The following is a 25,736-nucleotide window of genomic DNA, read 5'->3' on the forward strand; positions in this document are numbered from 1 at the left end:
TTCAGTGGACAGTTTTAAATGACAACTAAAACACATCTTGTTTAGTATTGCCTATAGTCGCTGTCTGTTTTTTTTTATATTTTATGATTTGTAGAATTTAGAAATACTAATTTTCTCCCGTCCTCCTTTTGTAACTGTATGCTTTTTTGATGATTTTTTAATGTTTTTGTTCCTGAATTAAAAAGCACATGCTGCATTCTGTGCATGAAAGGTGATATAAATAAAGTTCATAGTTCATCCATTCATTGACCTTAATTTCCATGCAAAGCATTTCCCCAGGTGAAATACTAGCTTTTTTATGAATGGTTTGTTTGGTGTTATTTTTCTGGATAATTTTGCCTGATGAAGGTCTGAGGACTGAAACGTCACATGTGATGGACAGTGTGCAGGATTCTTTGGTGCTCTTTTAAAATCTATTAAAATACTTAAATGAAACAACATTGTTTACACACACACACACACACACTAATAACTAATCCTAAACCTGAAAAAAGAGGAAGGTTTCCAATTTACTTTTGAATGTGGAAACATGTGTGACACATCTCAGGTCTTCAGGCAGTTTGAAGACAATAAAAGTACGGTAGCTTAAAGCACCTTTACCAGATCTGGTTATTTTTCTAGTTTCAACAGTCCCCTCCTGCTCCTGCTTGCCTGTATACACATGAGCCAATAAAGCAGTTCAATTAAGATTTACTTTGGTTATTTACAACTAACTGCCTGGAAGATGTAATTTCTTCATTTGTGTCTTACCTCATCATCCTCACATTTTCACTGATTCTCCAGAGTGCCTTTTAGTTACCGGTACCTTTAGTTTAGGTTAGAGTAATATAGTCCATAATGTCCGACAAAGCATTTGTGAAATTAATGTATGCTTTGAAAAATCCTTGGTTAATATATTAGCTGTATTTGTATGTATGTAACACCATTAATGGCTATTTGTGCTTACTTTTTGGAGAAACAGGTCAGATTTAAGAAAATGCACAGATGGTCAGAAAGTACAACATCTAGCAGGTAGAAGATTTAAAATAATAATGATAATAAACTTTGTCTAATCTTCTGTGAAATATTGAATAATTTCACATCTTTGAGACTGAAATATTAGAACTCAGGAACAGAGATTGCGATCATATTTCACATTTGGTTCTGAATTGGGGACACCAGTCTTGGGTGCCCATCTTGAAACGGTGATGATTGTATAGATCTTCTGTGCTACTGAGTTGAAGATGATTTTGAAGCACCCTGTTTCAGAAAATGTAACATTACTTTTTTGCAGCAACACCCATATTCAAGGCATTGTCTATTATCATGGCTACAACTTTGTGTTCTATGTCAGAATCAGCTTTGTTAGCTGCATGTCCTACAATAAACTTGACACTGTTTCTTTGTTTTTATCAATAAAGTTACACACTAATAGACATACAGCAGAACAAAAACAACAACAAAGCTTAAAGGTGCTAAATGAGAAATTGAGAGCATTTCTATTGGCCCTTTACACAGCAGCTATTTTGACATGTCATTGCAGGGTAAACACAGGTGTGGTTAATAACATTCATAATGACCCCTTTCCAGGTCTTCAGTGTTGTGAGTCCAGTCCCTATTTTTATTGATTTGGAACCCACGGTACTTGTATGAGTCCACCCTCTTCACTTCCTCTCCTTAGCTGATTACCAGAACAGGTTCCTCTGTTAGTCCACCACAAGCTCATTGGTTTTGCTAAAAACAATGGTCCTAGCACTATGTGAAGAAGCTCTCGATCAGTCCTCTGTAAAAATAGTCTCTGAGTGAAGACAACATAATTTCCAGTGATGTCTCACTAGAATCTTATGTCTATATAGGGTTTACTTATTTTGGCAAAAATTACACTCACTACTTTTTATTAAATTCCTTGAAAGATTTCATATCATATGCAACTTGACTGGTCGGTGGAGGCCGTGAGGCAAGCCAAAAAGATGTAACTGTGAGGGTTTTAAGTTTTATTTCATGCATTCAGTGTCTGTGAGATGGGGTTTGAGGAATGTGCAGGAGTGGGGGTGGTGTGAAAGTGGCAGGGAGAGGTGTGAAGTTTAGGACAATGGGGCATAGGCCCAGGTGGGGCTTGTTGGACTTCAGCCAATCAGTGAGCTGATCGATGAGCTGAGGAATGCAACTTTGAGGGGACAAAGGGTTTGAAGCACGGGGGAATTTCAGATCTTCTGCTGGCCACCGAGGAGGCAGACCAGCCTTCTGGGTGGCTCGGATTGGATCTCACATTTGATTTTATATATATAGGTTTGTTTTGTTAATAATTGTGTGATTCGGTTTGTAACTGTTTGTATCTGTTTTTATGCTTCTTGGATAATAAATCCATTCGATTTTTACTTTAACCTGCTGTTGTGTTTTGGAGGCGATTGAGACAGCATGGCTGCAAGGGGGGGGGCGATTTCTCCCTGTGTCCAGAAGTTGTGGCCTTAACATAACCTATAGTTTCAATCTCAAAACATTGTGTTTTATAGGTTTATTAAGTTTTTTACATTAAATCTCCAACTGAAAAGTGCGTTTAGCTGTCAGATAAATGTAGCTAATTGCATAAAAAGTAAGCCACAGTATTTACAATATATTTCAGGAGAGAGTAAAGATCTGCTTAAAAATAATGAAAACATGGAGTATAGAATAAATGTAATGTAACTTTTACCAGCTCTAGTTTTGATGTTTACTTGAGAGGAATATGAAGCATGATAATACGATCTGCTTAATGGTTAGCCTAATTATGAAGAATTATCGAAAAAATCTGAAGATGTCATTGAGTTAAAACTTTGTCATGTCATGACATTAAAATTCAAAACGCCAAACACAAACATAAAACCACACTTTTGTTACATTATGCAAAGCGTGTTCATTATTAGGCCTATATTTATTCTTAATTCCAAGTTTTGGTCATTTTTTATGCCAGTGTTTTATGTCTTAATATAACTTATATTCGGTGGCAATACAACTTTTTGTAATACGCGATTGTCGGTATTAGTTGTGTTTAACTTTTGCTTTCAGTGCCAGTTGTTTCCGACCAAACGTTGTCCTGTTTGTGCGTCATAGCGCTGACTGTTTCTCCGTCCAGTTGTATGAATTTGGTGAGTGCTTGGTTTCCTGTATGAATACTTAATGCAAACCACGTGGTGTGAAAGCAGACTGCAGCTTCTTTTGTTCAAATCAATCAAACCGGAGACGGGTAGAGAGCTGCTGAATCAGGAAATCACCGGTACATTTTTTTTCTTAGCTTGATGAAATTACAAATAACATGTTTTCGAAATCACAGAGATTGTATGTACGCTAAACGTAGAACGTGTCCAATCAAGAAAATATTGAAAAAGTTTTTGTCGTAGCATCCTTTCATGTAACGTTAGTTTCCATGTCTTTATTTAGAGTGCCTGTTAGCTTACAGTAGCGAGGTAACGTTAGCTTATTGAACCCATCAGCTATTTGCTAAATCTTAAACAAGTTTAATAAAGTCTGGGTTCCTGAGGATTTGCTGTTTTCAATAACATACCAAATGTACCGTCCTTGTTTGTGTAGCGGCTAACTAACTATGCATGCTCTACGTTAGCCCGTCGACTAGCTTGTTACCCAACCATTATGTGAACAAAGAACGGCAGTGGTTAGCTGGTTAGCCTAATGAAGCTAGCAGCTAACACTAGCTACCAAGACGGACACCGGTAACTTAACATGTTTTAGTTTGCAGTTTGGCGCTAGTTTCCACTGGCTGTTGGTTAGACAGCTATGGTAGAAGGTCATTTTAAAAACAAATGCTTTATTCCAATGGTTGGTACTTGACAATAGAAGTGCACAGCGCTACTTGAATCACGTAGGGTTAACGTTCTACTACATTTAACGTCTACGTTGGTTCATTTAAAGACACACACACAGCACCGGAGTCGTTCGCAGCCGCTGTGTGTTTGTGTGTGGCTACAGACAGTATAATCTGAATTATTATCTTAAAGTTTGTCAAATATATTTAACGAAAAGCAGAAGTGTAAAACATATTTCTTTAATAACAGCCATCCGGTTACAACTTCCTCACGAGTTTCAATAGTTAATCGTTTGTCCGTAGTATTTATATAAGTCAGCTGTTTCCTGGTGTGGAACATCTTCACTGTGGCACATCAAAGACACATTTCTTTGGCTCACTGCGTTGTGTAATTTTTTAGCATGGATGATTCTGTAATTCATAATGTGTGGACATTCAGTCCTACTTAAACTATCCTCAAATTATGTTTGTCACATTATCTATAATATCTTCCATTGTCCTTGGTGTTAATATTGTTCTTTGCCCAATAGCACTGTTCCAGATTTGAATTACAGTACAGTTACAGTCTGAATTACACAGTATTCTTACTGTCTGTATAAACCGACCACTGCCTCTTTCCCACCCAGCTTTGGATTTAAAAATGCCACGAAAGAAGGTGACGGATGTCTCAGGGAACGGTGGGATGAAAAAGAAGAGGGCCAGCGGCAAAAGGAAAGAGAGGGACTTTAGTAGCGACGACGAGTTCGACTACGAGCAGGAGAACAACAAGAAACCTGGCAAGCCCGCTGCCAAGTCCGGTCTCCAGCCGGTCACTGTGGCTGACGACGTCAAAGAGAAAATAGTGGGTTTGGGTTTGATACACTGTATGAAAACTAACCAAGGAGCTATTTCAAGAAAACTACCCAAATTATATTTATAAGTTTAAACGTTTCTTTAACAAACATTAAATTCTCACAAGAAGTCAGAATATTGAATTCGTAAAACGCAACAATCTGCAGATGTATTGGTGTTCTAGTAGTGCTTTCCCCTTTGTGTTCGACAGTGTGACAGTGTCTTCAAAAAGCTTATGTCCAGTGTTTGTATATGATTACAGAAGAATAGTTACTTGCATTATATCGATAAAAAAACAAATTGTACAGTTCATCATTAGTTGGTTTAAAGTTCAGGAAAATAAACCAAAAAAGGCCAAACTTTGTAATCAGGATGATAAAATGATTTCCCAAATGTCAGCATGTCTCCTGAATCAGATCACAGATGTGATCCAGCTATAGTTGAACTTATTCGCTAGTCCGAACAACAACATATACGTTTTTTATGTCATTAACCTTACTGTGTCCTTTCTACAGAAACTTGAGTGTTCAAAGGTTAAAGGTCAACTGATCATCTTTGGCGCAACCAACTGGGATTTGATTGGAAGAAAGGAGGTGCCCAAACAACAAGGTAGAATACCTTTTAATCAAATAGCTGGATCAGGTCTACAGGACTGTGATGTATGCCATACGTTATTACTTTCACAATAGCAATGATCAATACCTATCATATAAAAGTAATTTTAACTTTTGTCATTTCTAAATGAAGAGGAGACAGGTGTTGGCAGGGTAAAGCCATGTGTAGCCCATTCAGTGAGAGAAATGCCTATTTTCATAACTTTACTGAAGCAGGTGCAGCCGTCCCTTTTGATCAACATCGTTCTGTGTGTCAACACATTTTACAGGTGGCTACTCGCTGGAACTATTTCTTGGAGTTTTGTTGTCACATTGGTACCATTTTCCCTGTACAGAGACCAACACCGTTGCTTACTGACTGTATTTGGCAACATACGCTGCACAGAAGTACTGGGAGGATGGACAAACTGGTCAAGAAATAGTTCCAGCTAGTATCTAAACTTACAAATTGTAATATTTACCTTCACATTGATTTATAGATTCAACAAACAAGACATGTGTTAATTAGTGGACTTTAGAAGAGTTGGCGTGTGTATTTTTGAACTTTATACAGATCCAGGCTAGCAGTTTCCCCATTGCTTCCACTCTTTATGCTAAGCTAACCATGTCCTGACTCCAGCTCTGTGCTTAACACACAAATGACAATGTTGATATCCATTTGTCTCGGCTTTAACGAGACCTGGAGCCGGATGACTCTCACGTAACCAGTCAATAACCATGTTACAGTGTTTGAATCAACACTCCTTCACAGGTGTGACACAACCTTTACCACCGCAGTATGGTCCCAATGTTAGCGTGGTCCTGATGCAGGGTAGTGAATAATATCCTGTGATGAGATGTTCTGTTTGATATGTAGCGCTCTGTACCTGACCCTCACTGTGGTGTACAGCTGATGTGTAGGAGCTTGTACAGCCAGACAGAATCAATGACGCATTGATCAGATTCCCCCAGTGTGTCTGCAGTAGAGAATGGAATGACGACCACATCTTCGGTGTACATGTGTCTCTTTGTTTGGGATGCACAAGCCACATACGGATTAAAGCCAGTGAGATCCCATTTATTGATTGTGACAGTAATGTCTATTCATATGTATGCATGTTCTGTGCTGCCCCCCTGCAGCAGCCCACTGGTGCCCGGGGCGGGCTGTGTTCTGTCTGTTTCCATCGTTGCCTAACTACTCTGGTACACACTGATAAATGTGCTTTGTTGAGACTGAAGGGGGGGTTGGGGGTGTCAGCAGGAGCAGCTGCATAGACAAAGACCATCTCTAGATGGGTGAGAGGCTGCGCCTACCAAACCACCAAAAACCCATCCAAACCCTTCTTTTGTAGTGCACTTGGGTATGAAAAGGTCTGGGTGGGTGTTTGTAGCACTTCCTGTGGAAGTGAAGCAGCAGTTTGTCTCGACTTGAACCGCCTCCATCATAAATAATCGGAAACTAAATCTTTGTTGTGATTATATCTTTCTTTTTTTAACTGACTGACCTAGCTCGGTTCAAGTAACCAATGATTTCACAATGACACACTCATCCTGGTACTGTTGAAAGGAAGAGTGCAGAGAGATTTCTGACACCCTTTAGAAAGTGACATGTATTTATATAAACCCTTAAACTAAAGGATAAGTCAGAACCTTACTGGTGATTGTGAGGCTGGACTTATTTTACGAGGATGCTTTATATTAGAGGAGTTCATGTTGTGTTCTTTCCTCTCATACAGAGGAAATAACATGGGACAGGTGCTGACAGGTGGTGCGCGTGTGTGGATATCATACGGTTTTGGTCTGTCTTTTCAGCTGCTTTCCGCAATCTGGGCCAGAATCTGTGGGGTCCTCACCGCTACGGCTGTCTGAATGATGTCCAGGTCAGCTGTGTGGTGGCTGGGCCCTGTGCTGCACACAGTCTCCTCATGACCACTGAGGGCAAGCTGTGGAGCTGGGGTAAGTAACATGCTGCACTCAGCTGCAAATGATCTTCCTGCTAAAAGTATTGTGTGAGCCACACCAACAAAGTTTATGAGTGAATACTGACTGTGAGGAATTGGGTCTGTGTGGTGGTGTTAGTAGTCCAGACTGGAAGGAGTTCTCCATCACTGATCTCTTGGTTTCTGGCTTCAGGTCGTAATGACAAAGGTCAGCTGGGTCACGGAGACACCAAGCGCCTGGAGGCTCCCAAGTTGATCGAGGCCCTCGCAGATCATGTGATTGTTGCTGCAGCCTGTGGACGTAATCACACCCTGGCACTCACAGGTAGGCTGAACCAGGATGTGTGTTCCCTTCAGGGGCTTCTTGGTTTTCATCCCAGCCGAGTACTACAGCAGCTGATCTCTGTCATTTAGTTCCTTCAGTTGGTTGGAATAAAAACCAGCGTACTCTGGGCTTCTAGTAATTAAACACAGAATTTGTTCGATTGTATTGGACATTATTTTGAGTTTTTGGTCATATAAGATGTCATCCCGTTTTCATTGCTGTGTATTGTACAGAAGGGTAGACTGAATGTGAGAGTTGCTATATGCTGCTGTGTTTGCTGACGTCAGTGTTCCTCCTCAGAGGATGGCACTGCATACTCGTTTGGTGAGAACAAGCTTGGCCAGCTCGGCCAAGGCAACCAGACCGATGCAGTCCTCAGCCCAGCACCGGTGAGCCATCACTGTCACACTTATCACACTGTAGAGACGGGGAGCATGTGGGCTCATACAGACATGGTCTCTAATATGTGATCCATATGACAGAAAATAATGAAATATGCACAGGGCTGCATATTGAGATGAATACAGAGTATATCGAGTAACCTTCACTCTGAGCCATGCAGTCCTCTCCTGTGTAAGAACACATCATATACTCATAAGCACTACACACCATGAAGCATTTTGCTGATGTAGTAGAGCCCAGTTTTACTCAAAGACTTGCTCTTGAGCACAAGACTATCCACTTTCACAATCTGTTAGTGGTCTTCCACATACTGTCACTAACATGAGAATAGCGCTGTTCCACCTTAAAGGTTGATCCACCTTAAGTGAGCCTCACACAAGTTGTCATTAACTTCTCAGCGAGCACATTTTCGTTAAGTCTTTCACTGTGGCTACAGCTCTGGTTTGTGTAATGCTGCGCTGCTCTTTACAGTTCCTCAGGAAGTATCAGTGGCATGGATAGATTTATAAAATCCAACTTAAATCTGATACAACAGATGAGTTATTAAACACCTCAGGAGTTCAGGAATAGCTTCTCAACAACACTCGGGCCAACACAGCCATGTCAGTTCACAATCCCTGCATGTGTCACAGCCTGAGCCATAACAATAGCTACAGCCCATCACAGCAATGGCCAGGCCACAGACAACTGTATGAATTAGTGGTGTAATGGTACAGAGGACCGGTTTAGGAGTCACGGTTCAGTTTGGTACAACCGGAGAAACATCAGGATCTGTTTGTTTGCATTTATTTAGTACAGACACTAGGTTTCATTTTGCTCATCAGCAACTTTGATTAACTATTTCCATTGTAAAAATAAGGAGCATTCTATATTGCACTCAACACTTACCATGGCTATAACTTAAAAGCATCTCTTATGATATGACATAAAAAAATACCAAAATACGAGGAATAATAAAAAAAAGCTTCACTAGGAGGATTCAGTAAGGTATATTTAAACATTCAAAGCATCCAAACGTTTACCATTACATCTGGGTGATGTGGTTGAATTTGTCAAAGCATTTTGATGTGTTTCTGTTGAGCAACACGACTCACCTCGTCTCAAACACATCTCTCTCCTCTGAAGCCGGGAACCTGCAGTCAGGTCTTCCAGCTCCGGGGTTTCACTTGTGCTCGCCTCAGCATATGTTGCTAACGACCTACAGCTAAAAGTTTTCGGGTGGAATGCGGCCTTATGAATTTTGCTTCCGCATTACATGTGTCAATCCACATCCACCGTTGAACCCCAGAACTCTACCGGTTTACAATACACGAACCATTACAGCCTAATATGGATACAAATATGGATCAGAGACTATGCAAAAAGAGATTTTGAGTTAACACAAACGAAGGAAGCATGTTAGTGTTCCTTCTTTATAGTCCTCCTTCTCTCTTGTCCCCTCAGATTTCCTACAATGGCCAGCCCCTGGTGAAGGTGGCTTGTGGAGCTGAATTCAGCATGGTGGTGGACTGCAAAGGAAACCTGTACTCCTTTGGCTGCCCGGAGTACGGACAGCTGGGTACGCTCACAACGTGTAGACACGCCTCTTGTTTTTCATCTGACAGCTTCTTAAAGTGTGTTTTTGCTTCCAGCTGATAGATGATGCTGGAAGTTGACACCAGTTTTACAAAGAGTTCTTTACATCAGCACCTACATTTCCCATCAGCAGTCGGGAAATGTCAGACATGTGAGGTCATTTAGAAGTGTTTAGAAACGTTAGTATCGACCTATAATCAATATTTTAAAACTGAACAGCGACTTTGACGTCTCCTTTAAAAATAGTATTGGATCCTGTATTATGAAATATTTGTATCAAATGATATTTGTATAAAATGAGTCATCTCTCTCATGGCAGGTCATAACAGTGATGGCAAGTTCATAGCTCGCGCCCAGCGCATCGAGTTTGATTGTGAACTCATCGCTCGCCGTGTCGCCATCTTCATCGAGAAGTCCAAGGATGGCCAGATCATGCCCGTCCCCAATGTGGTGGTCCGAGATGTGGCCTGTGGGTCCAACCACACGGTGAGAAGCTCCACTTATTACTTTCCTCTGAACCGAATCATATGTTACAGTGGTCTTTCCATAGTTTACAAACTAATGCCATTGTCCTTTACACTGAGCATTAAAGGTAGTGTGTGGCTTTCAGCTGGTGCTGGACTCTCAGAAGCGAGTGTTCAGCTGGGGTTTTGGTGGTTACGGGCGCCTGGGTCACACGGAGCCAAAGGACGAGATGGTTCCTCGACTGGTCAAACTGTTTGACTTTCCTGGACGCGCCGCCTCTCAGATCTGTACAGGCTACCAGTGTTCCTTCGCTATCAATGAGATGGGTAAGAACAGATCTCTGGATGTAACACGGTTTGATCCTAGTTACAGATTTAACTTTGAGGCAAAGGCTATAGCTACTGAATACATGTTTTACTTCATCACTTTGAACTGACTTCACATTGGGTGTGTGATCAGTTTTTTATTTTTATTTACAGGGGTGCTGTTCTTCTGGGGGGTGACAAACACCTCCAGAGAGTCAACCATGTACCCCAAAGCTGTGCAGGATCTGTGTGGATGGAAGGTCCGCAGTCTGGCCTGTGGGTGAGTGCTGACTCACCCTTTGTTCCTCCTTCCGAGTGCACATGTGTACATTTTATTGTCCAGGGTCAAATCACTGAAGCCCTCAGTACACCGTTGGATCATCTGATATTCATGTTGTCACCTCTTACTCTACATTGATGTGTTTGACTGAGTGTGTTTGTATTGAACAGGAAGAGCAGCATCGTTGTTGCTGCAGATGAGAGTACGATCAGCTGGGGCCCCTCGCCCACATTTGGAGAGCTGGTAAGACCTGAGGCCTCCGCTGTGGCGAGGTCATTACAGGAAACACTGTTCAATAAAATGATGGAACACCTTTACAGCCTGTGGTGATGGAGCCAGGAGCTGATTGTATTTTGTCATTTGTCCTTCAGGGATATGGAGACAACAAACCCAAGTCCTCCACCACGGCCCAGGAGGTCAAGACCTTGGATGGCGTCTACATTGAGCAGGTAAATGTCAATCAAAGGTTCTCATCAGCTCCTAATAGAGAAGATCAATACATCATACGCCACTTAGAGGAGTTCCACACTGAGCCATCCAACTTTGAATATGCCTTTGGCGTCTCTCTGTTTTGTCCTCCCCACTGAGGGTTTGAAAAGGCTCAACTGAAACCAGACTGAGTCTACAGCCATGCTAGCGAGGCTAAATGCCTTTGCAGCATGCAAACATGTTCACAATGACGACGCTAACGTGCTGTTTGGTAGCAGGTATAATGGGGACCGTGGCTCATGGGGTAGAGAGGGTCGTCCGTTAACTGCAAGGTCGGATCCTTGGCTCCCCGGGCGCTCCTCAGGAGCAGCCCACTGGGTTGGGTTAAATGCAGAGAATACATTTCCCCACTGCGGGACGAATAAGGGAATGTTCTCTTCTAATCTCAGTTTAGTGTGTTGGCATGCCAGCATTAGCAGTCCAGCTGAGGCTGATGACAATGTCACTAGTTCTGCAGGTATTTGGTCAAATTCAAAGTGACGGTGCTCGATGAACAGTCAACGGTCAGTTGGTCCTGAGTTGGTCATTTCACTCAAAACTACAAACCTAGTGAGCGCGAGAGGAAGTCATCCTCCCAGTACAAAGTCCTGCTGACATTAGTCAGTGTCATGATCATGCAGCTGAGCAGAGAAACCATCTGAAAATCAGGTTACTCTAATCTACACCGGTTACTGAGATTGTGGTGTCTCGTTTACATGATTATGTAAAAATCTGGTTTCTTCAATGTCGACGAGAAATGTTACTGAAGTGCACATAAACGCACTGACTACAACATGTCTCAGTTCACCCTGCCCAGGACAAGTAGGCAAGTAGGTCACTTTGCTGTCACACATCTGAACTTCACTTTGACTTTAGTTTGTACACTTGTGATGAGTTAAGACTATTCTATTCTCTGCGCTACACTTGTTTGAGATGCACTGGCCCGTTGGAAAGCTTGAGTGACACTTGGTGTCTTTGCAGGTGGTGATGGGCTACTGTCACACTCTGGTGATTGCCAGACAGGACACTGAGCAGGAACAGGAGAGACTGAAAAAGCTGCCCGAGTACAACCCCCGAACGATCTGATCGGGCCTCCGACAGCAACACCTGAACCAGCGATGCTCATCAGGAATACCTGGCCTGTTTAGGCACTGCTGGTGTCACAGCGGGACGGTTGAGTTCAGGAGGAGGTGCTCACAAGTCCGAAGGATTTCCACACATCTCAACAACCAGCAAACAGGCTCTCACAATTCGGACAGTATAATCAGAGAAAATGGGACTGGAGACGGACAGAATCTCTGGATGGTCCAGCTCTCACAATGAACGGTCAAGATATCTTCACTTCCCACCTCGAGTGAACCTGCAACAGTTTGCTCCAAGCACTTCACACCTGGTAGAGGTGTGCTTCCCAAAACCCCGTTCCATTTTGTAATACAGCCAAACATTCATGTCTTGTTCTGTTGTTTTTCTTTGTTGCAGTATATAAAATGATAACGTTGTTTGTCACATTTACGGGTGCTATGACAGGACCCTCAGTCTTTTCCTACTGAGGGGGTTTCAAAGACCAATGCTCCATATCTGTGCCTTTTTCTACGTGTATGTTCAGGATATGGAAGTGTTGTTTGTGTCGTTCAGAGGATCAGCTGATCCCTCCGATTCAGCGGCTATGGCAGTATGAGCAGGCGTGTGCTGCTGCCACGGATTACAATCAGGATTTGAACGTCATGTTCCGAGTTGGGGCACTCCACTCGACGGTTACATTCCTTTTATCTTCTTCAGTGTTTGCATCAAGTATGCACACCTCAGTCCTTCCAAGACCACTGTCTGCTAAATCTCGTCTTTGCTAATATTAACTATTCCGACGCTCAAAGCGGTTTCACAAGCAAGTCAGAACCTTTAGAACCAATAAATGCACAGTCTCTAAATATATCAAGGTGTGCTGGAAATGAAGGCATGTTCTTTTAAAAACAGCAGAGGTGTTTTCGTCCTACCTGTTTTCTTTTTTTATGGTGAAATTTCTCTGGGTTACTTTGTTTTTTTCATTGAAATGGTTAAATAAAGATTCATGTGAATTGATTTGTTTTCACTTCTCTAGTCACAACCATCAAGTCATTTTAACGACTGTCCAAGTGTTCAGTCATGTTGAGTCCTTTTATTTTTTTTACATTAAAACTAAAATCTAGTGTCCCACACTGATCAACACATCCTCTAAATACCATTTCATACAGCACCCGGCACCTCTTATCCTGTTCAGGGTGGAGGCAGGGAACACCCTGGACCGGTCACCAGACTCTCAGGGCAAATTTATTGATCCATGCTCAAATTTAGGAAGAATTGTGTAACAAAATAGACTTCACTCAAAGGTCCAGAGCTTTCAACCACGCCTCATTGTCTTTATCAGCAAACTGATAACTTGAGCAGGATTGCTTTTACAAAATAAGTGAACTGTGCTGTAACACTTCCACTGGCGGTTCACTCGAGAGGAGCAAAGCCTGCTCTGAGAACGGGATCCTGTTTGCAGCTCATTCATGTCACATCACTCACCTGAAGGATCTGCAGTGTTCCAGTCAGCATGTGACTACAAATGCAAAATAAACAACTTGACTGTAGCCTCATAGTCAAGCTTTCACTAAATCGTTTTGAAATACAAAAGTTATTCACGCTCGATTTTCACCATGTGGAGACTGTTCTGTCCCTTGTGACCAATGCTGTTATTCAGATGCTTTGAACTGTAGACATTACAGCAGAACTGGAGCTGACTGATCAGTGGGCCAGAGTTCATCTGTAGGCTTGTCTTTACGTGACCATCTTAAACCTGTTTAAGAGTAAACTTTGGTTGTCATGTGAGCCTTGTTGGTTGTGACAGATGAGTCCTGGAGCGCCGTCTATCCCGTCACACCCTGCCTGTAAAGAAACCACCGGGACACCACTTCTGTACTGTAAACAACATTTATTTAAATGTACAAAATCTGATGAACTGTCAAGTTAATCTTCATCTTCCTCCTCCTCTTCATCCTGGTTGATCTGGAAGTAGCGGAGCTCGTAGCTCTCCTTGGTGTTGGCCACGACGCGCAGCCAGTCACGAAGATTGTTCTTCTTCAGGTACTTCTTGGTCAGGTACTTCAGGTATCTGTGAAACAGCAGACCAAGACAGATCGTCAGACTCATTACTGGGATTGATGGCAGGACAGTTAAATATAATAAGCACTGCCATGCTACCAACACTGAAGCTTCAGTCATGGCCACATTTAGTCACTTTCTCTTCACAAAGTGGTTTCTTTGGTTCTTGGTGATTTACTCATTTAAAATGTCCACAGGTACTGTCCCATTACTCCATTCTTTTCCTAATTGATCAATCTGTTCAATAATCATTTAGTCTATAGCAGCGGTTCCCAAACCTTTTAGGCCGCGCACCCCCTTCTACATCCCGACCGGGTTCGCGCTTGCACTGGCATGCTTGGTGTTCAGGTGGCGACGTAAATAAGAGCTTCAGACTGTTAGCCAGAACCTCACTGCACACCACGCACTGTGGCTTTGGGGAATCTGCGTTGCCAATCCAAGTGAAGCCCAGACACAGATACTTTTCATCATATTTCCTCTTTTTTCCCAGTCTCCTCCGTCTCATCTTCCTCTGACTCTGGTTCGATTTCTTCTCCCGGTCTCTCCCCAACGCACCTCTCCGTTCCCCTCGCCTCCGATTCCTCTCTCTCTCTCTCTCTCTGTCCCGCTCCTCTTTTACGACTGATAGCTTCAGATGTCCCACCTGACAGTTTTTAAATTAAAATTACATTTTTTTTTTATATTTAATATTATTACACCATCAGACCGCCATTACACTTTTCCTCTCGCGCACCCCCTAGAGCAGCGGTTCCCAAACTTTTTAGGCCGCGCACCCCCTTCTACATCCCGACCGGGTTCGCGCCCCCCCCCCCCCCCCTTAATAAAAAAAAAAAAAAAAAGACGCAACAGAGCCTTTTAAGCCTTCATAGCCGCATAAGAATCGGACCAATGAGAGAACAGTTTGCTCGCGCGTGGCATTTGTTTACAAGATTTAGTCCGCTGTTAAATGTTGCAGTGTGAACACAAACCGAACAAAGGAGCAACTGCAACATTGTATCATATTAATCCCTGAATCAGAACAAAGCAAATGAACTGAAGGTGTGAAAACTGCCTGAAACACTGCAACAAAGTTTCAATAACTTTCAGTGACACAAGGCGTCACTTTTAAAGAGCAATACGGATGCGAGCACACACGCACAGGCTCAGAGGCAGATTATCACATTTAATTTACAATTAATGAGCGACTAATGTAGCCAGGATGTCTTCGGACAAAGCATCGATGCGGCGACACAGTGTTGTTGGACACCGGGATCATGTCCAACTTTTTTGCTTCTTTCTCCCCAATCATACATTCCACCATCTCTCTGGCAGCTGGCAAGCTCACGTCTTCAGTGACTGTGTGCGGTAGCCCCTTTCTCGCTATTCTGTAACCAGATATGAAGCCCGTAGTGCGTCATTTATAGACCAACACATGAATGAGACTCCAGTTGTTTTGGGCTGTTTTGTAACTCCTCCAATTTGGATATAAACAATGTAAGGGGCTTTTGACTTGCACTGGCATGCTTGGTGTTCAGGTGGCGACGTAAATAAGAGCTTCAGACTGTTAGCCAGAACCTCACTGCACACCACGCACTGTGGCTTTGGGGAATCTGCGTTGCCAATCCAAGTGAAGCCCAGACACAGATACTTTTCATCATATTTCCTCTTTTTTTCCCAGTCTGATGCTCACTCTCGTTTCCTCTTTTTTCACCTTGACTCCGCGATGGGCCGATGTGCTCCCGATTTGTCTGTGCAATCCCTTCCTCCTTCCTCCGTCTCATCTTCCTCTGACTCGATTTCTTCTCCCGGTCTCTCCCCAACGCACCTCTCCGTTCCCCTCGCCTCCGATTCCTCTCTCTCTCTGTCCCTCTCCTCTTTTACGACTGATAGCTTCAGATGTCCCACCTGACAGTTTTTAAATTAAAATTACATTTTTTTTTTATATTTAATATTATTACACCATCAGACCGCCATTACACTTTTCCTCTCGCGCACCCCCTAGAGGCAGCTCGCGCACCCCCAGGGGTGCGCGCACCCCACTTTGGGAATCCCTGCCCTAGAGGCAGCTCGCGCACCCCACTTTGGGAATCCCTGGTCTATAGAATGTCCATCACAACATGACATCACATGTTTTGGCTGATAAACTTTCTAAAAACTTTAAAATGATTGCACATATTACATGGCCACATGTCACAAAAAAAGCAGAGAGAATGTACCATGAGATAAGCTAAAAATGACATCATGCTGTCAGTTGGATTTAATGAATGTTTGGGAAACATGTTTGAATCTACCAGAAGCTCACTAGTGAACATGAGCTGTGGGTCAGTCTAATGAGCAACACAGTATTGGTTTATCACATCGTTCAGGTTGTATTATCAATCATTGACGTCTCTCACAGCACAGACTGGAGTGATGAGTGTGTGAGAAAGCATGTAGTGCATACTGTATAACAAACAAGTCATTGGGTGGAGTATGCTTTATAGTTAACACTGATAATGCCCATAGCCTCATGACATGACAGCAGTGTGTCGAGCAGTGACTTTCAACCAGTAAACCAGAGAAAATATCCAATTTCACTTCATCGGTCCAAAATAATATTTATTTGCTGCAAATACTTTGCCATTGTTGAGCGTCTGAGCTGAAACATAGTGGCCAGCTAAGTAATAAATACTCTTCCATGCCAGTGGGTGGCAGTAGGTAGCGCAATAATGACCATGTTCATTTAAGGCAATAGAACTAAATGATGTGCGGGAGAGGTTGTGGTGACAAGACGAACAGGGATGGAGAAATATTTGAAAAGGAAAAATACAGACTGATCTGGGCCCTGGACAAAATAACCCAGATGAAAAGCCTCGTATGAGTGGTGGTCAAAAGAAAGAACAACGACGCAATACAGCGAAAGTTATCTTTCGTTTGGATTTACTTTCACCGGGCATCTGACTGCACCGACTCCGCTATGCTTGGTGTGTTTGGGAAAAGCTCTCCGACAGTGCCATGGTCCCAAGCAAGCTGAAACATCATTTCCAAAGAAACACCCGTCACTTCACAACAACAACACGGACTATTCTGTAGTCACACAGTAAGGATCAACACATTGAGAGACTTGTCATTAAAGTGTCAGCATATATGCTGCATTATGCTCCAATGTGGCTGATTTTCAGCTTGTATTAAAGGGCCAGTGCAGCCTTTCAGGGGATAAACCAGCAGAAATAGAACTGTTTTCATATCTACATAGGGAGCCAGTCCTCTTCACAGAGTCCACTATGTTTCTACAGCGGCCCAGACAAACCAATCACTGACTCTAGAGAGACGTTCAGGTTTTTGTTCCCTAAAGGCCACCGTAGTTCTCTGACTTGCTGTGGTAACATGAGCTGCATGCTGAACTGTGGTACCCCTCCAGTCTTTGAAAGGCAGGAGTGAGTAGAGGCTATTCACTTGGCTGCAATCTGCAACCTCACTGCTAGATGCCACTACATGCTACACACTGACCCTTTAACACATGATCTGTATCTGTGCCTTCACATTTACACACGCTATTAATAAATGAAGTTCTCTATTCAGCTAGGTGGACTCATCAAACATGGAGCGTCCCAGGTCAATGGGAGCTCCAACATGACACACCTCACTCATTCTCTGTAGGCCTGTAGGGGACCGTTAGGTGACCCTTCAACATGCTGGGCGGGTGGTGGCGGTACAACACACAATAAAACAGCTCAATAAAAGACCACGTCGGGGGAGCAACAACAACGTTAACGAGGAATCCTGCAGTAAAATACCACGATGTCACACTATTATTGTTATCAGTTTCAATGATCTTTAAAGGATTGAGAACAGAACAAGTTAGAAAACTAAAGCATCTTTGTTTACATTAACAGCACTACAGCATATCAAACGACTAAAATAGATTATATAAAATACAGTCCTATGATTACTAACCATTAACAGATTAACAGATTAACCTGTCTGTACCTTTACACTCACTATCAATACTGTAAATACTGCAGTATACTGTGGTACCATTACAACCCTATACGTTGGGTGAGTTTTTACTTAATGTGTCCAAACTTTACAGATGTCATTTACACTTGAGATGCATCCCGATTATGTGAAGGGCTGCTTCAACCAATCGATTAAAGTCAATTTAAATTTGGTCATTGCTTAGTTGAGTCTGTGTTAGGGCTGGGCGATATGGCCTAAAAAAAAAATCTCCGATTTTTTTACAAAAAATCCGATTCACGATTTAAATCGATTTTTTTCCCCCAAAATTTTTTGCAGATGACAGAAGCTGTTGAAAACAATTTTTTCTTTTATTTTGTGATGATTTTCCCAAGTAGGTTGATAAAAATAAAGTGCAAACAAAACCTGAACATTGTAGAAAGGTGCCTGTAGTATACAAAAAGTATTTGGTCACTCTTTTGTTTGCCTGAATCATTTAAATATAAAATTAAATTAAACATAACATTAAATGGCATTAAATAGTAGCCTTCCATTGTAAACAACTGTGCAAATGTAACTTTTTACAGTAAGCTTTTCTAACTGAATACACTGATACAAACACAGCATGAAATAAAATGTATATGACCCTTTAACATTCACATTTTCAAAAGTGCAACATCTGATCTAACATCAACATAACATATTTTGCACAGTAAATAAGTGCATGTAAACAAAATCAAGTGCATTCACAACATAACCAACAGTATTAAACAGTAGTGCATGTTTTTTCTAAATATTTTTTGCCAGGAAGACAAGCCTGTCTACTACCTCTGGCTTCAGGCATGCACGGTGGCATGTAACAATGCCCCCCCCCACACACTGAAAAGCCTCTCAGAGGGGGCACTTGTAGCTGGCACAGAGAGGTATTTCTTTGCTAAAGTACTTAGCCTTGGAAAGTTAAGTTGGTGACGCTTCCACCAGTCAAGTGGATCGGTGTCTGGGTCAACCTGCTGGACCACAGGTCAGTTGTTGCGGAGTAGAATGACATCCCCTCCAGCTCCGCAGAGATCCTTTGGCGTGTACTATTGTACAGCCGAGGCAAGGCAACGTCAGAAAAATGTTTACGGCTTGGTAGCACGTATCTGGGGTCCAAAGCTTTGAGACGGTGAATAAACCCCGGCTTTTCCACGGTGTATATGGGCACCATATCTTTTGCGATATACATCGCGACTGCATCCGTGATGGCTTTCCACCGGGCACTCTTCTTCTCATGCGGAGTACAGTTGGTGAATGTCTCCAAAATGCTGGGTTGTTTTTGTGAGGTGGCGGCGGCAGCAGTGAAGCTGCTGGCCGCCATTGTTTTAGTTTGTAAACAATGCGCGCGCACTCTACTACGGGAAAAAGGGGTGGGGGCGATTTTCTCGATTTTCAATAAAACACATCGCCTTAAAGCACACATTCGAATTAATCGATTAAATCGATTTATCGCCCAGCCCTAGTCTGTGTTATGATGCTCGACACGCTGTGGCAACGTCTCCACGGGGCAGTAAACAAGCCGATGCAGAGGGGTTTGTAGCTCACGTGATGATTTACAGGAAATGACATCTCCTTCTCTGGAGAAAACATTTGAAAAGAGTCGGAGGCAGAGACTGACGATAGAGCAGAGAAAACAGAGGAAAAGTCACGATCACAGGACAGAAACGACCTCCGTCGGTTTTGCGATCAGCTGCCAGCCCGGGTTTCTTTGTCAGTAGTCAAAGTAATAATCGAGAGATTAGTGGATTATCAAAATAGTCATTAGTTGCAGCCCTAATTAAGTGTTGCAGCGTTGCTGCAACTACATCTGAATTAACACAAGTACCTCCTCAGCCAGACACAGATTTGATCTCTATATGAGCGTCAGTACAAGCCTATGGTGGGATACTGCAGGCCAACGTGGATGCACTAGTGTGCTCCAAAGACACTAAACTTGGCTTGGGACCTGAATGGTGGCCGGTTCATGTCCAGCGGCGTGTGGACTGTGTTTCAGTTCACGTCCTCTTATACTGCATTTACACAATATCAGAGCCTGCAGAGAGAATGCCAGTCCTCCATTCATTTGATTGCGGGTAACGTGCTTAACCGGCAGTGACTGGGACTGCAGGGGGCACTAAACAACAACAACGCAGCAGCCTGTGGCGAAAAGATGAAACAGAATCGAAGACGTTTATAGAAACCTGACGTCATGCTGCCAATAACCAGAGATCCAGAGCTGTACAACCACGAGGGAACGTAAGACATCAATAGTTGTGCAGATGCTTGGTGTTAAAGAGCTATTAAGTGACAAACACCTCCACACAACCCTGCACTATATCACCGCAACACCTGATTTAGTGTAAATTCAGCCTTAAGGAACGGCACTGAACCCCTAAAGCGTAGTTTATGGTCTACAGAGAAGCCACAAAATGATGTCATAACAGCCTGCACCAAGGCTCCAAGTGGTTGCGGCGCTAAGTTGGGCATCTCTAAATTTTGTTACTTGTGAGTGCGATCACGTGACTGTCACAAATAGTTCACAGATAAAAACACTTTTTACATGTCTAGGGCTTAGACAAAGAAGGCCAGTTTTTTTTTTTTAGATGCTTTAAGGTGCGTTCACACCGGACGCGTCGATTTTTTGACGCGCGTCAAGATGACATACAAAGTCTATGCACAGACGCGATGAGACTGGCCCGCCGCGATTTTGCGCGCGAGTTGAAATTTGTCAACTTCAGCGACATAATCGCGTGACGCTGTGGCGCGATAGCCTATCAGCGTTGAGTTGCTCCCCCTGTCATCACTGGCTTCCTGCCGTTGTTGAATCAGGAAATAAATCCTGTAGCCGTCTGTGTTCACCCAGAGCTCTACGATACCTCATATCAACAGAGACCGGACCAAACTATGTGTATACATGTGTGTGTGTAAACCATACGGTACAAACAATGAATACACGCTGCCGTATTTACGTCTACGTGACGTTATTGAGTGCTGGTGGAGCTGCTACGATGTTAGCATAGCCTAGCACCGATCCATCAGAGCTCCATTGAGAAGACAAGTAGCCTACAAATCTGTATCATTACGTAGTTATTTCGGAGTCCCTTTTTGTCGGAGAAGACAAGTACAAATCGGCATCATTACGTAGTTATGTCGGAGTCCCTTTTTGTCGGTTTATTGCCGTTGAATCACAGCCAAATCAGTTTATGTTGTGTTCCTACAGCTGTAGTAAACAGCGACCGGTGGCTTGCTAGACAGTGAATACAGCTCGATACAATCCACGGAGCTCCTCTGAACAATATTATGAACCAGACATGACGGCGTTTAGTTTCCCGGGATATCTGTGACTTCCACAACACGTAGAAATAGAGGTTATTTTTTCCATGGTTAATGGCGAACAGTTGAACGGATCCAGGTCTATAAACCACGCCTCCTCTCCGGCGATTTTGCGGCGTTTGGTGTGAACACGACCGGCGGCGCGTTGGACGCAATTTTGCGGCGCTTCAAAAAATCGACACGTTTGGTGTGAACGCAGCATTAGAAACAGAGATTTGAGAAAATATTTTGCTGCCAAATCAAATTGTTTACAGGATATTCAACATACGCTTCTTTATAATACATGCAATACTTTACATGTTTCTTTACAGAGCTTGTACAAAAGCAATAAAGTATCCATGAATATGAGATAACAGATAATCACAATCCTCCTCTGTATTCTGGAGGTTGGTTTATGGTGTTTTGCTGGTTACACTCGTCATCTTTATGAAGTACATTTTCTTTTTCCGCTCTCTGGACAATAATGCAACAAACAATGCGTTTGACATATTCATGCTCCATCTGTGGAGGCTCGCTACGGTTCCAGGTATAAACAAAGCTTTACTTCATGGCAGCCCATCTCTCTGACATCTCTCCACAGCTCCCTGTGTGTGCATGTGTGGAATGAATAATAACAGTGTGAAAAGACTCCAATGAGGGATTAACAAAGTCCTTCTTCTAGAAACTCTGTAGACTCAGACTAGAGAGCCTTGTGATGTCTGTGGCCCAGTAAACCACAGAAGCAGCTGGTGAAGTGTGTCACTGACCGTTTGGAGAAGGGCACCTCAGAGGAGACTGTAATCTTGCTCTTGCTCCTCTCGATGGAGACCACACCGTTACCCAGGTTACCGGCTTTCCTGTTCACCTTGATGCGCTCCTGAAGAAACTGCTCCTGGAAACAATGTTTATGGAAACGTCACACACACACACACACACACACCCCACTAACAGCCATTTATACACTAATCTGAGATCTCAATGCTCAGGTTTAATATCTGCAGTTTGTGGCAAATATAACATGTCCACTGTGATGATTACGTCATTCAAGCAACTGTTGAGTCTAAAAAGGATGATTGTAGAATCATTTATTTCTGTCTGTGCAAAGTCAGCAATAATTATTGTATCCAAATATTGTAAACAGACTAAAACAGCTGCACATTGATCATATCTGATGAGTGGCGGACTTACGAAGTTGGCAGCGTCCATGATGCCATCTTCAACGGGATGGGTGCAGTCCAGTGTGAACTTCAGCACCTGCTTCTTCTTCTTACCACCTTTGCCCGTGTTCTGCTTCTTGTGCTAACGAAACACGACACATTTACGAGAAAGAGTTGTTGTCTACCACAACACACACCAGAACGGAGATCGTGGCGCCATACACCGCGTAAAAACGACATATCTGGTGACTGACAAACAGGTCGAACGGAACATGGCAGCTGCTTCGTCAAAGCACAGAATCCGTCACTTATCGACAAAGATGCGTTTTCAACCACAGTTGGTTTGAGAAAATGGCTGAAAACTGATAAACATGCTGTGACGCTACTGGAAGATAATACTCCTGAATCCATAATCATAATAAATCAATGTATTCGTTATAAGTTTCGAGCTTGGGTGCATTGACTTCATGATAAAAGCAAGGCGAACATTAGTTGGATTTAACGCACGGCTTCCACTCCAGCGAACGTAAACGTTCCGGTGTCGGAGCTAACGTTACAAGATACGTTAACGGAAGGGAGTCCAGCTAACCGTATCATGTCACTGACGGTACATATCAGCTGCTGCTACAAACACAGCATTTATACAACTTGTTAGACAAACTGCTGCCATGCAAACCTCCGGACAAGCTAGCGGAGTGACAACGTGGTGCGCTAACGTTACAGTACCGACAAACTGTCCGGCTAACGTTAGCTAAGTGGCAGATATAACTTAGGCCACAGAAAAACAGCTACCTGTGTGCTTTTAACAACACTTCAAACCCAAAACAAAATCCTGCATTTGGACCATGTTTTTTCCTCTCGAAACGAAACAAAACTGTCTTCTCATCCCGCTCATTTTCTCTGGCTTTAACAACGGAAATCTATCATTCTAGTGGATTTGTTAACACGCGACTTTACTTACAATAGGCGCCATGGCGGAGAAGCTAGCAGAAAGGAAGAACAGTTTGTGCGCATGCGTAACATGTAATAATCAAACGCCAAACTATGGATTGAATCCACGCATCTGGGATTGATTAAAAACTAGATTTGTTGTATCTTTTTTATCTGGTCCCTGCTATTAACTATACATCTATAGAGCTGCCATGTATCTCCTGTGTATACACACATGTGTACAGGTATCCCCGTACTAACTTTTTCAACAATACAAAATACAACTGTACAGTAGGCTTGCAGGCAGGAGCTACATTTTCGAATGTTTTTGTTGACACTGAGCCTTTGTGTTATGACTGCTCTGAGGGGGAAAAGTCCACTCAGTGAGTCTCAGTTCTATGTGGACTCCTTCTCCTCAAACCAATGAAGTGGCAGGTTCTGTTAGAACCAGTGCTTCTTTTTTTACTCTGATCTTCTCCCGGTGTTCAGTGGCATGTAAAGCAGTCAAGCACTTGCAGACATTCTCCTTCTGGAGGAGCTCCTGGTCTTCTGATAGCCTTTCAGCATGAGACTTAAGCTGTGTTCCAACTGAAGGATGATTTGACCAGAGGTGATTTGTTATAAAGTGTTACAGCAGTGGGCAGGAATGATCTCATGTATCTGTCCTTGTGACAGATCATGGTCTCTCACTTCAGTTGGTCCAGCTCCAGCTGCCTGGCCCGGTTCTAGGGGCCCATGGTCCACAGACTCAGTTTCCGTGTCATATACGTACAGTATATCATTTATAATTAAACCACAGAATGCAAGCATACAACTGATTGGGTATTATCCCTTATATCACTCATTTTGCTTTTTAATATTTTGATGGAATTGACACCATAATCATCATCCTTTACTTTACTGTAATCATGGAACAAATGCATTGCTAATGTGTTAGGTTTAACAGAAATCTGACATGTAGGATTAATCTGTTCCTCCCAAAGTACAACACAGTATGTCCGCTTTGTTCATCTCATTGTTCATGAAGACCAAACCATCAAAAACAGCCAGTTAATAAATCATGTCTGCACAATGAGAATAGATAAGACGGAGCCTTAAAAATAATGACCTCATTTTAAGCCATGTTGAGAGAATCTTCTTTGGTTAGCCACTCATCTCAGGTGTGTCATGTTGCAACAGTCAGCTTGATCTATTTTGTATATTGCTCCGCTCTTTGCTATTGGTTTATCCTCTCAAGACTGGCACCAGAAAAAAGGTCCATGCCCTCACTAACCAATTTGGGGGGGTAGCACACATGCAGCACCCGCCCCCCCTATTGAACCCCAACACCCGCGTTGCTCGGAGTGACTCAGCCACCTTTTACTATATTGTTCCACATTATCAGGCTTAGGCCAACTCCTGCCCTGCCTGTCTAGCGCTTCACCGGGAGGAGCGCTAGACAGGCACTGCTCTTCCCTGAATCTGTTGACCAGCAGAAGTTGGTGTGGCAGGGGCAAGATGAGGAGGATGACCGCCGCGTTTTTGGTGGCCCATACCTCCCTCTTCAAGGATGAGAAGGAACCGGCGGAACACCGGTAACAGCTGGAGAATCTGGCCGGCCTCTTTCCCTCGGCTACCAAGAGGATAGAGGGCCAATCCCAATGCCCCCCCACTCACATACTTTGAGGCGCGCTCCTACGAAGTCCGTGAGGGTTTAGGGATGTCCCACTGTCAAATCATCAGAGTGTTTGAGGGCTCTCTCGCAGACATTTTGAGCTCTTTTAGAACCCTTTCCGTAAATCAGCATCGGATGATGACTTTGCCTTTGAGGGAATTACCCATAAATCATTGCAATGTGACGTTAAACACGGGGTAACCAGTGGACGCATGGAGGTACGGCTCACGTGTGTTCAGTCTGGAATATTAAATGTACACAGAAACATTAAGGGTTAAAGATGGAACAAAAAAAATCATCAAATATTTGATTTAGTCATTGAAGCTATTTTTTGGCATGATTGACTTCCACTATTTGCCGGAGGGCAGTGGAGTAATGACAAGAAACATGCAACAAAGACGTAACTATATGCAGCAGGTCTCCACGGTGAAATGCCTCTGGCATGTAAGATCAAGGTCGTAAAATGAGATCCATATCTTTAGCATCTTGGTAGCCAAGTTGTTACAGAACATGCCCTATGACCGCAACGTCCTGGGTTCGAGTCCAGCCGTGGGACCTTTGTTGCTTGTCATACCCCTCTCTCTCTCTCCCCTCATTTCTATACTAGGCGAAATTGACCAAATTAAACATTCAAGAAGCTCCAGATGAGGAAAAATTGTTGTTACCACAGC

General features: G+C 43.0%; 2 protein-coding genes across 2 annotated transcripts; one reads left to right on the plus strand and one right to left on the minus strand.

The window, feature by feature from the left end:
- Positions 1–3,187: 3,187 nt before the first annotated feature.
- On the plus strand, positions 3,188–13,048 carry rcc2 (regulator of chromosome condensation 2). The gene is made up of 13 exons (XM_079273960.1): positions 3,188–3,232; positions 4,405–4,619; positions 5,125–5,218; positions 7,015–7,158; positions 7,336–7,467; positions 7,768–7,856; positions 9,313–9,427; positions 9,764–9,930; positions 10,055–10,235; positions 10,389–10,494; positions 10,665–10,737; positions 10,866–10,943; positions 11,944–13,048. The coding sequence occupies exons 2-13, from the start codon at positions 4,419–4,421 to the stop codon at positions 12,046–12,048; spliced, it is 1,485 nt and encodes a 494-aa protein (XP_079130086.1). The 5' UTR covers positions 3,188–3,232; positions 4,405–4,418; the 3' UTR covers positions 12,049–13,048.
- Positions 13,049–13,892: 844 nt separating this feature from the next.
- Positions 13,893–23,489, minus strand: LOC306781030 (large ribosomal subunit protein eL22-like). The gene is made up of 4 exons (XM_079273658.1): positions 23,443–23,489; positions 22,513–22,623; positions 22,092–22,216; positions 13,893–14,092 (listed from the first exon to the last, which is right to left on the minus strand). The coding sequence occupies exons 1-4, from the start codon at positions 23,452–23,454 to the stop codon at positions 13,948–13,950; spliced, it is 393 nt and encodes a 130-aa protein (XP_079129784.1). The 5' UTR covers positions 23,455–23,489; the 3' UTR covers positions 13,893–13,947.
- Positions 23,490–25,736: the final 2,247 nt, after the last annotated feature.

The sequence above is a fragment of the Melanostigma gelatinosum genome, assembly GCF_949748355.1.
Source record: "Melanostigma gelatinosum genome assembly, chromosome: 8".
NCBI lineage: Eukaryota > Metazoa > Chordata > Actinopteri > Perciformes > Zoarcidae > Melanostigma > Melanostigma gelatinosum.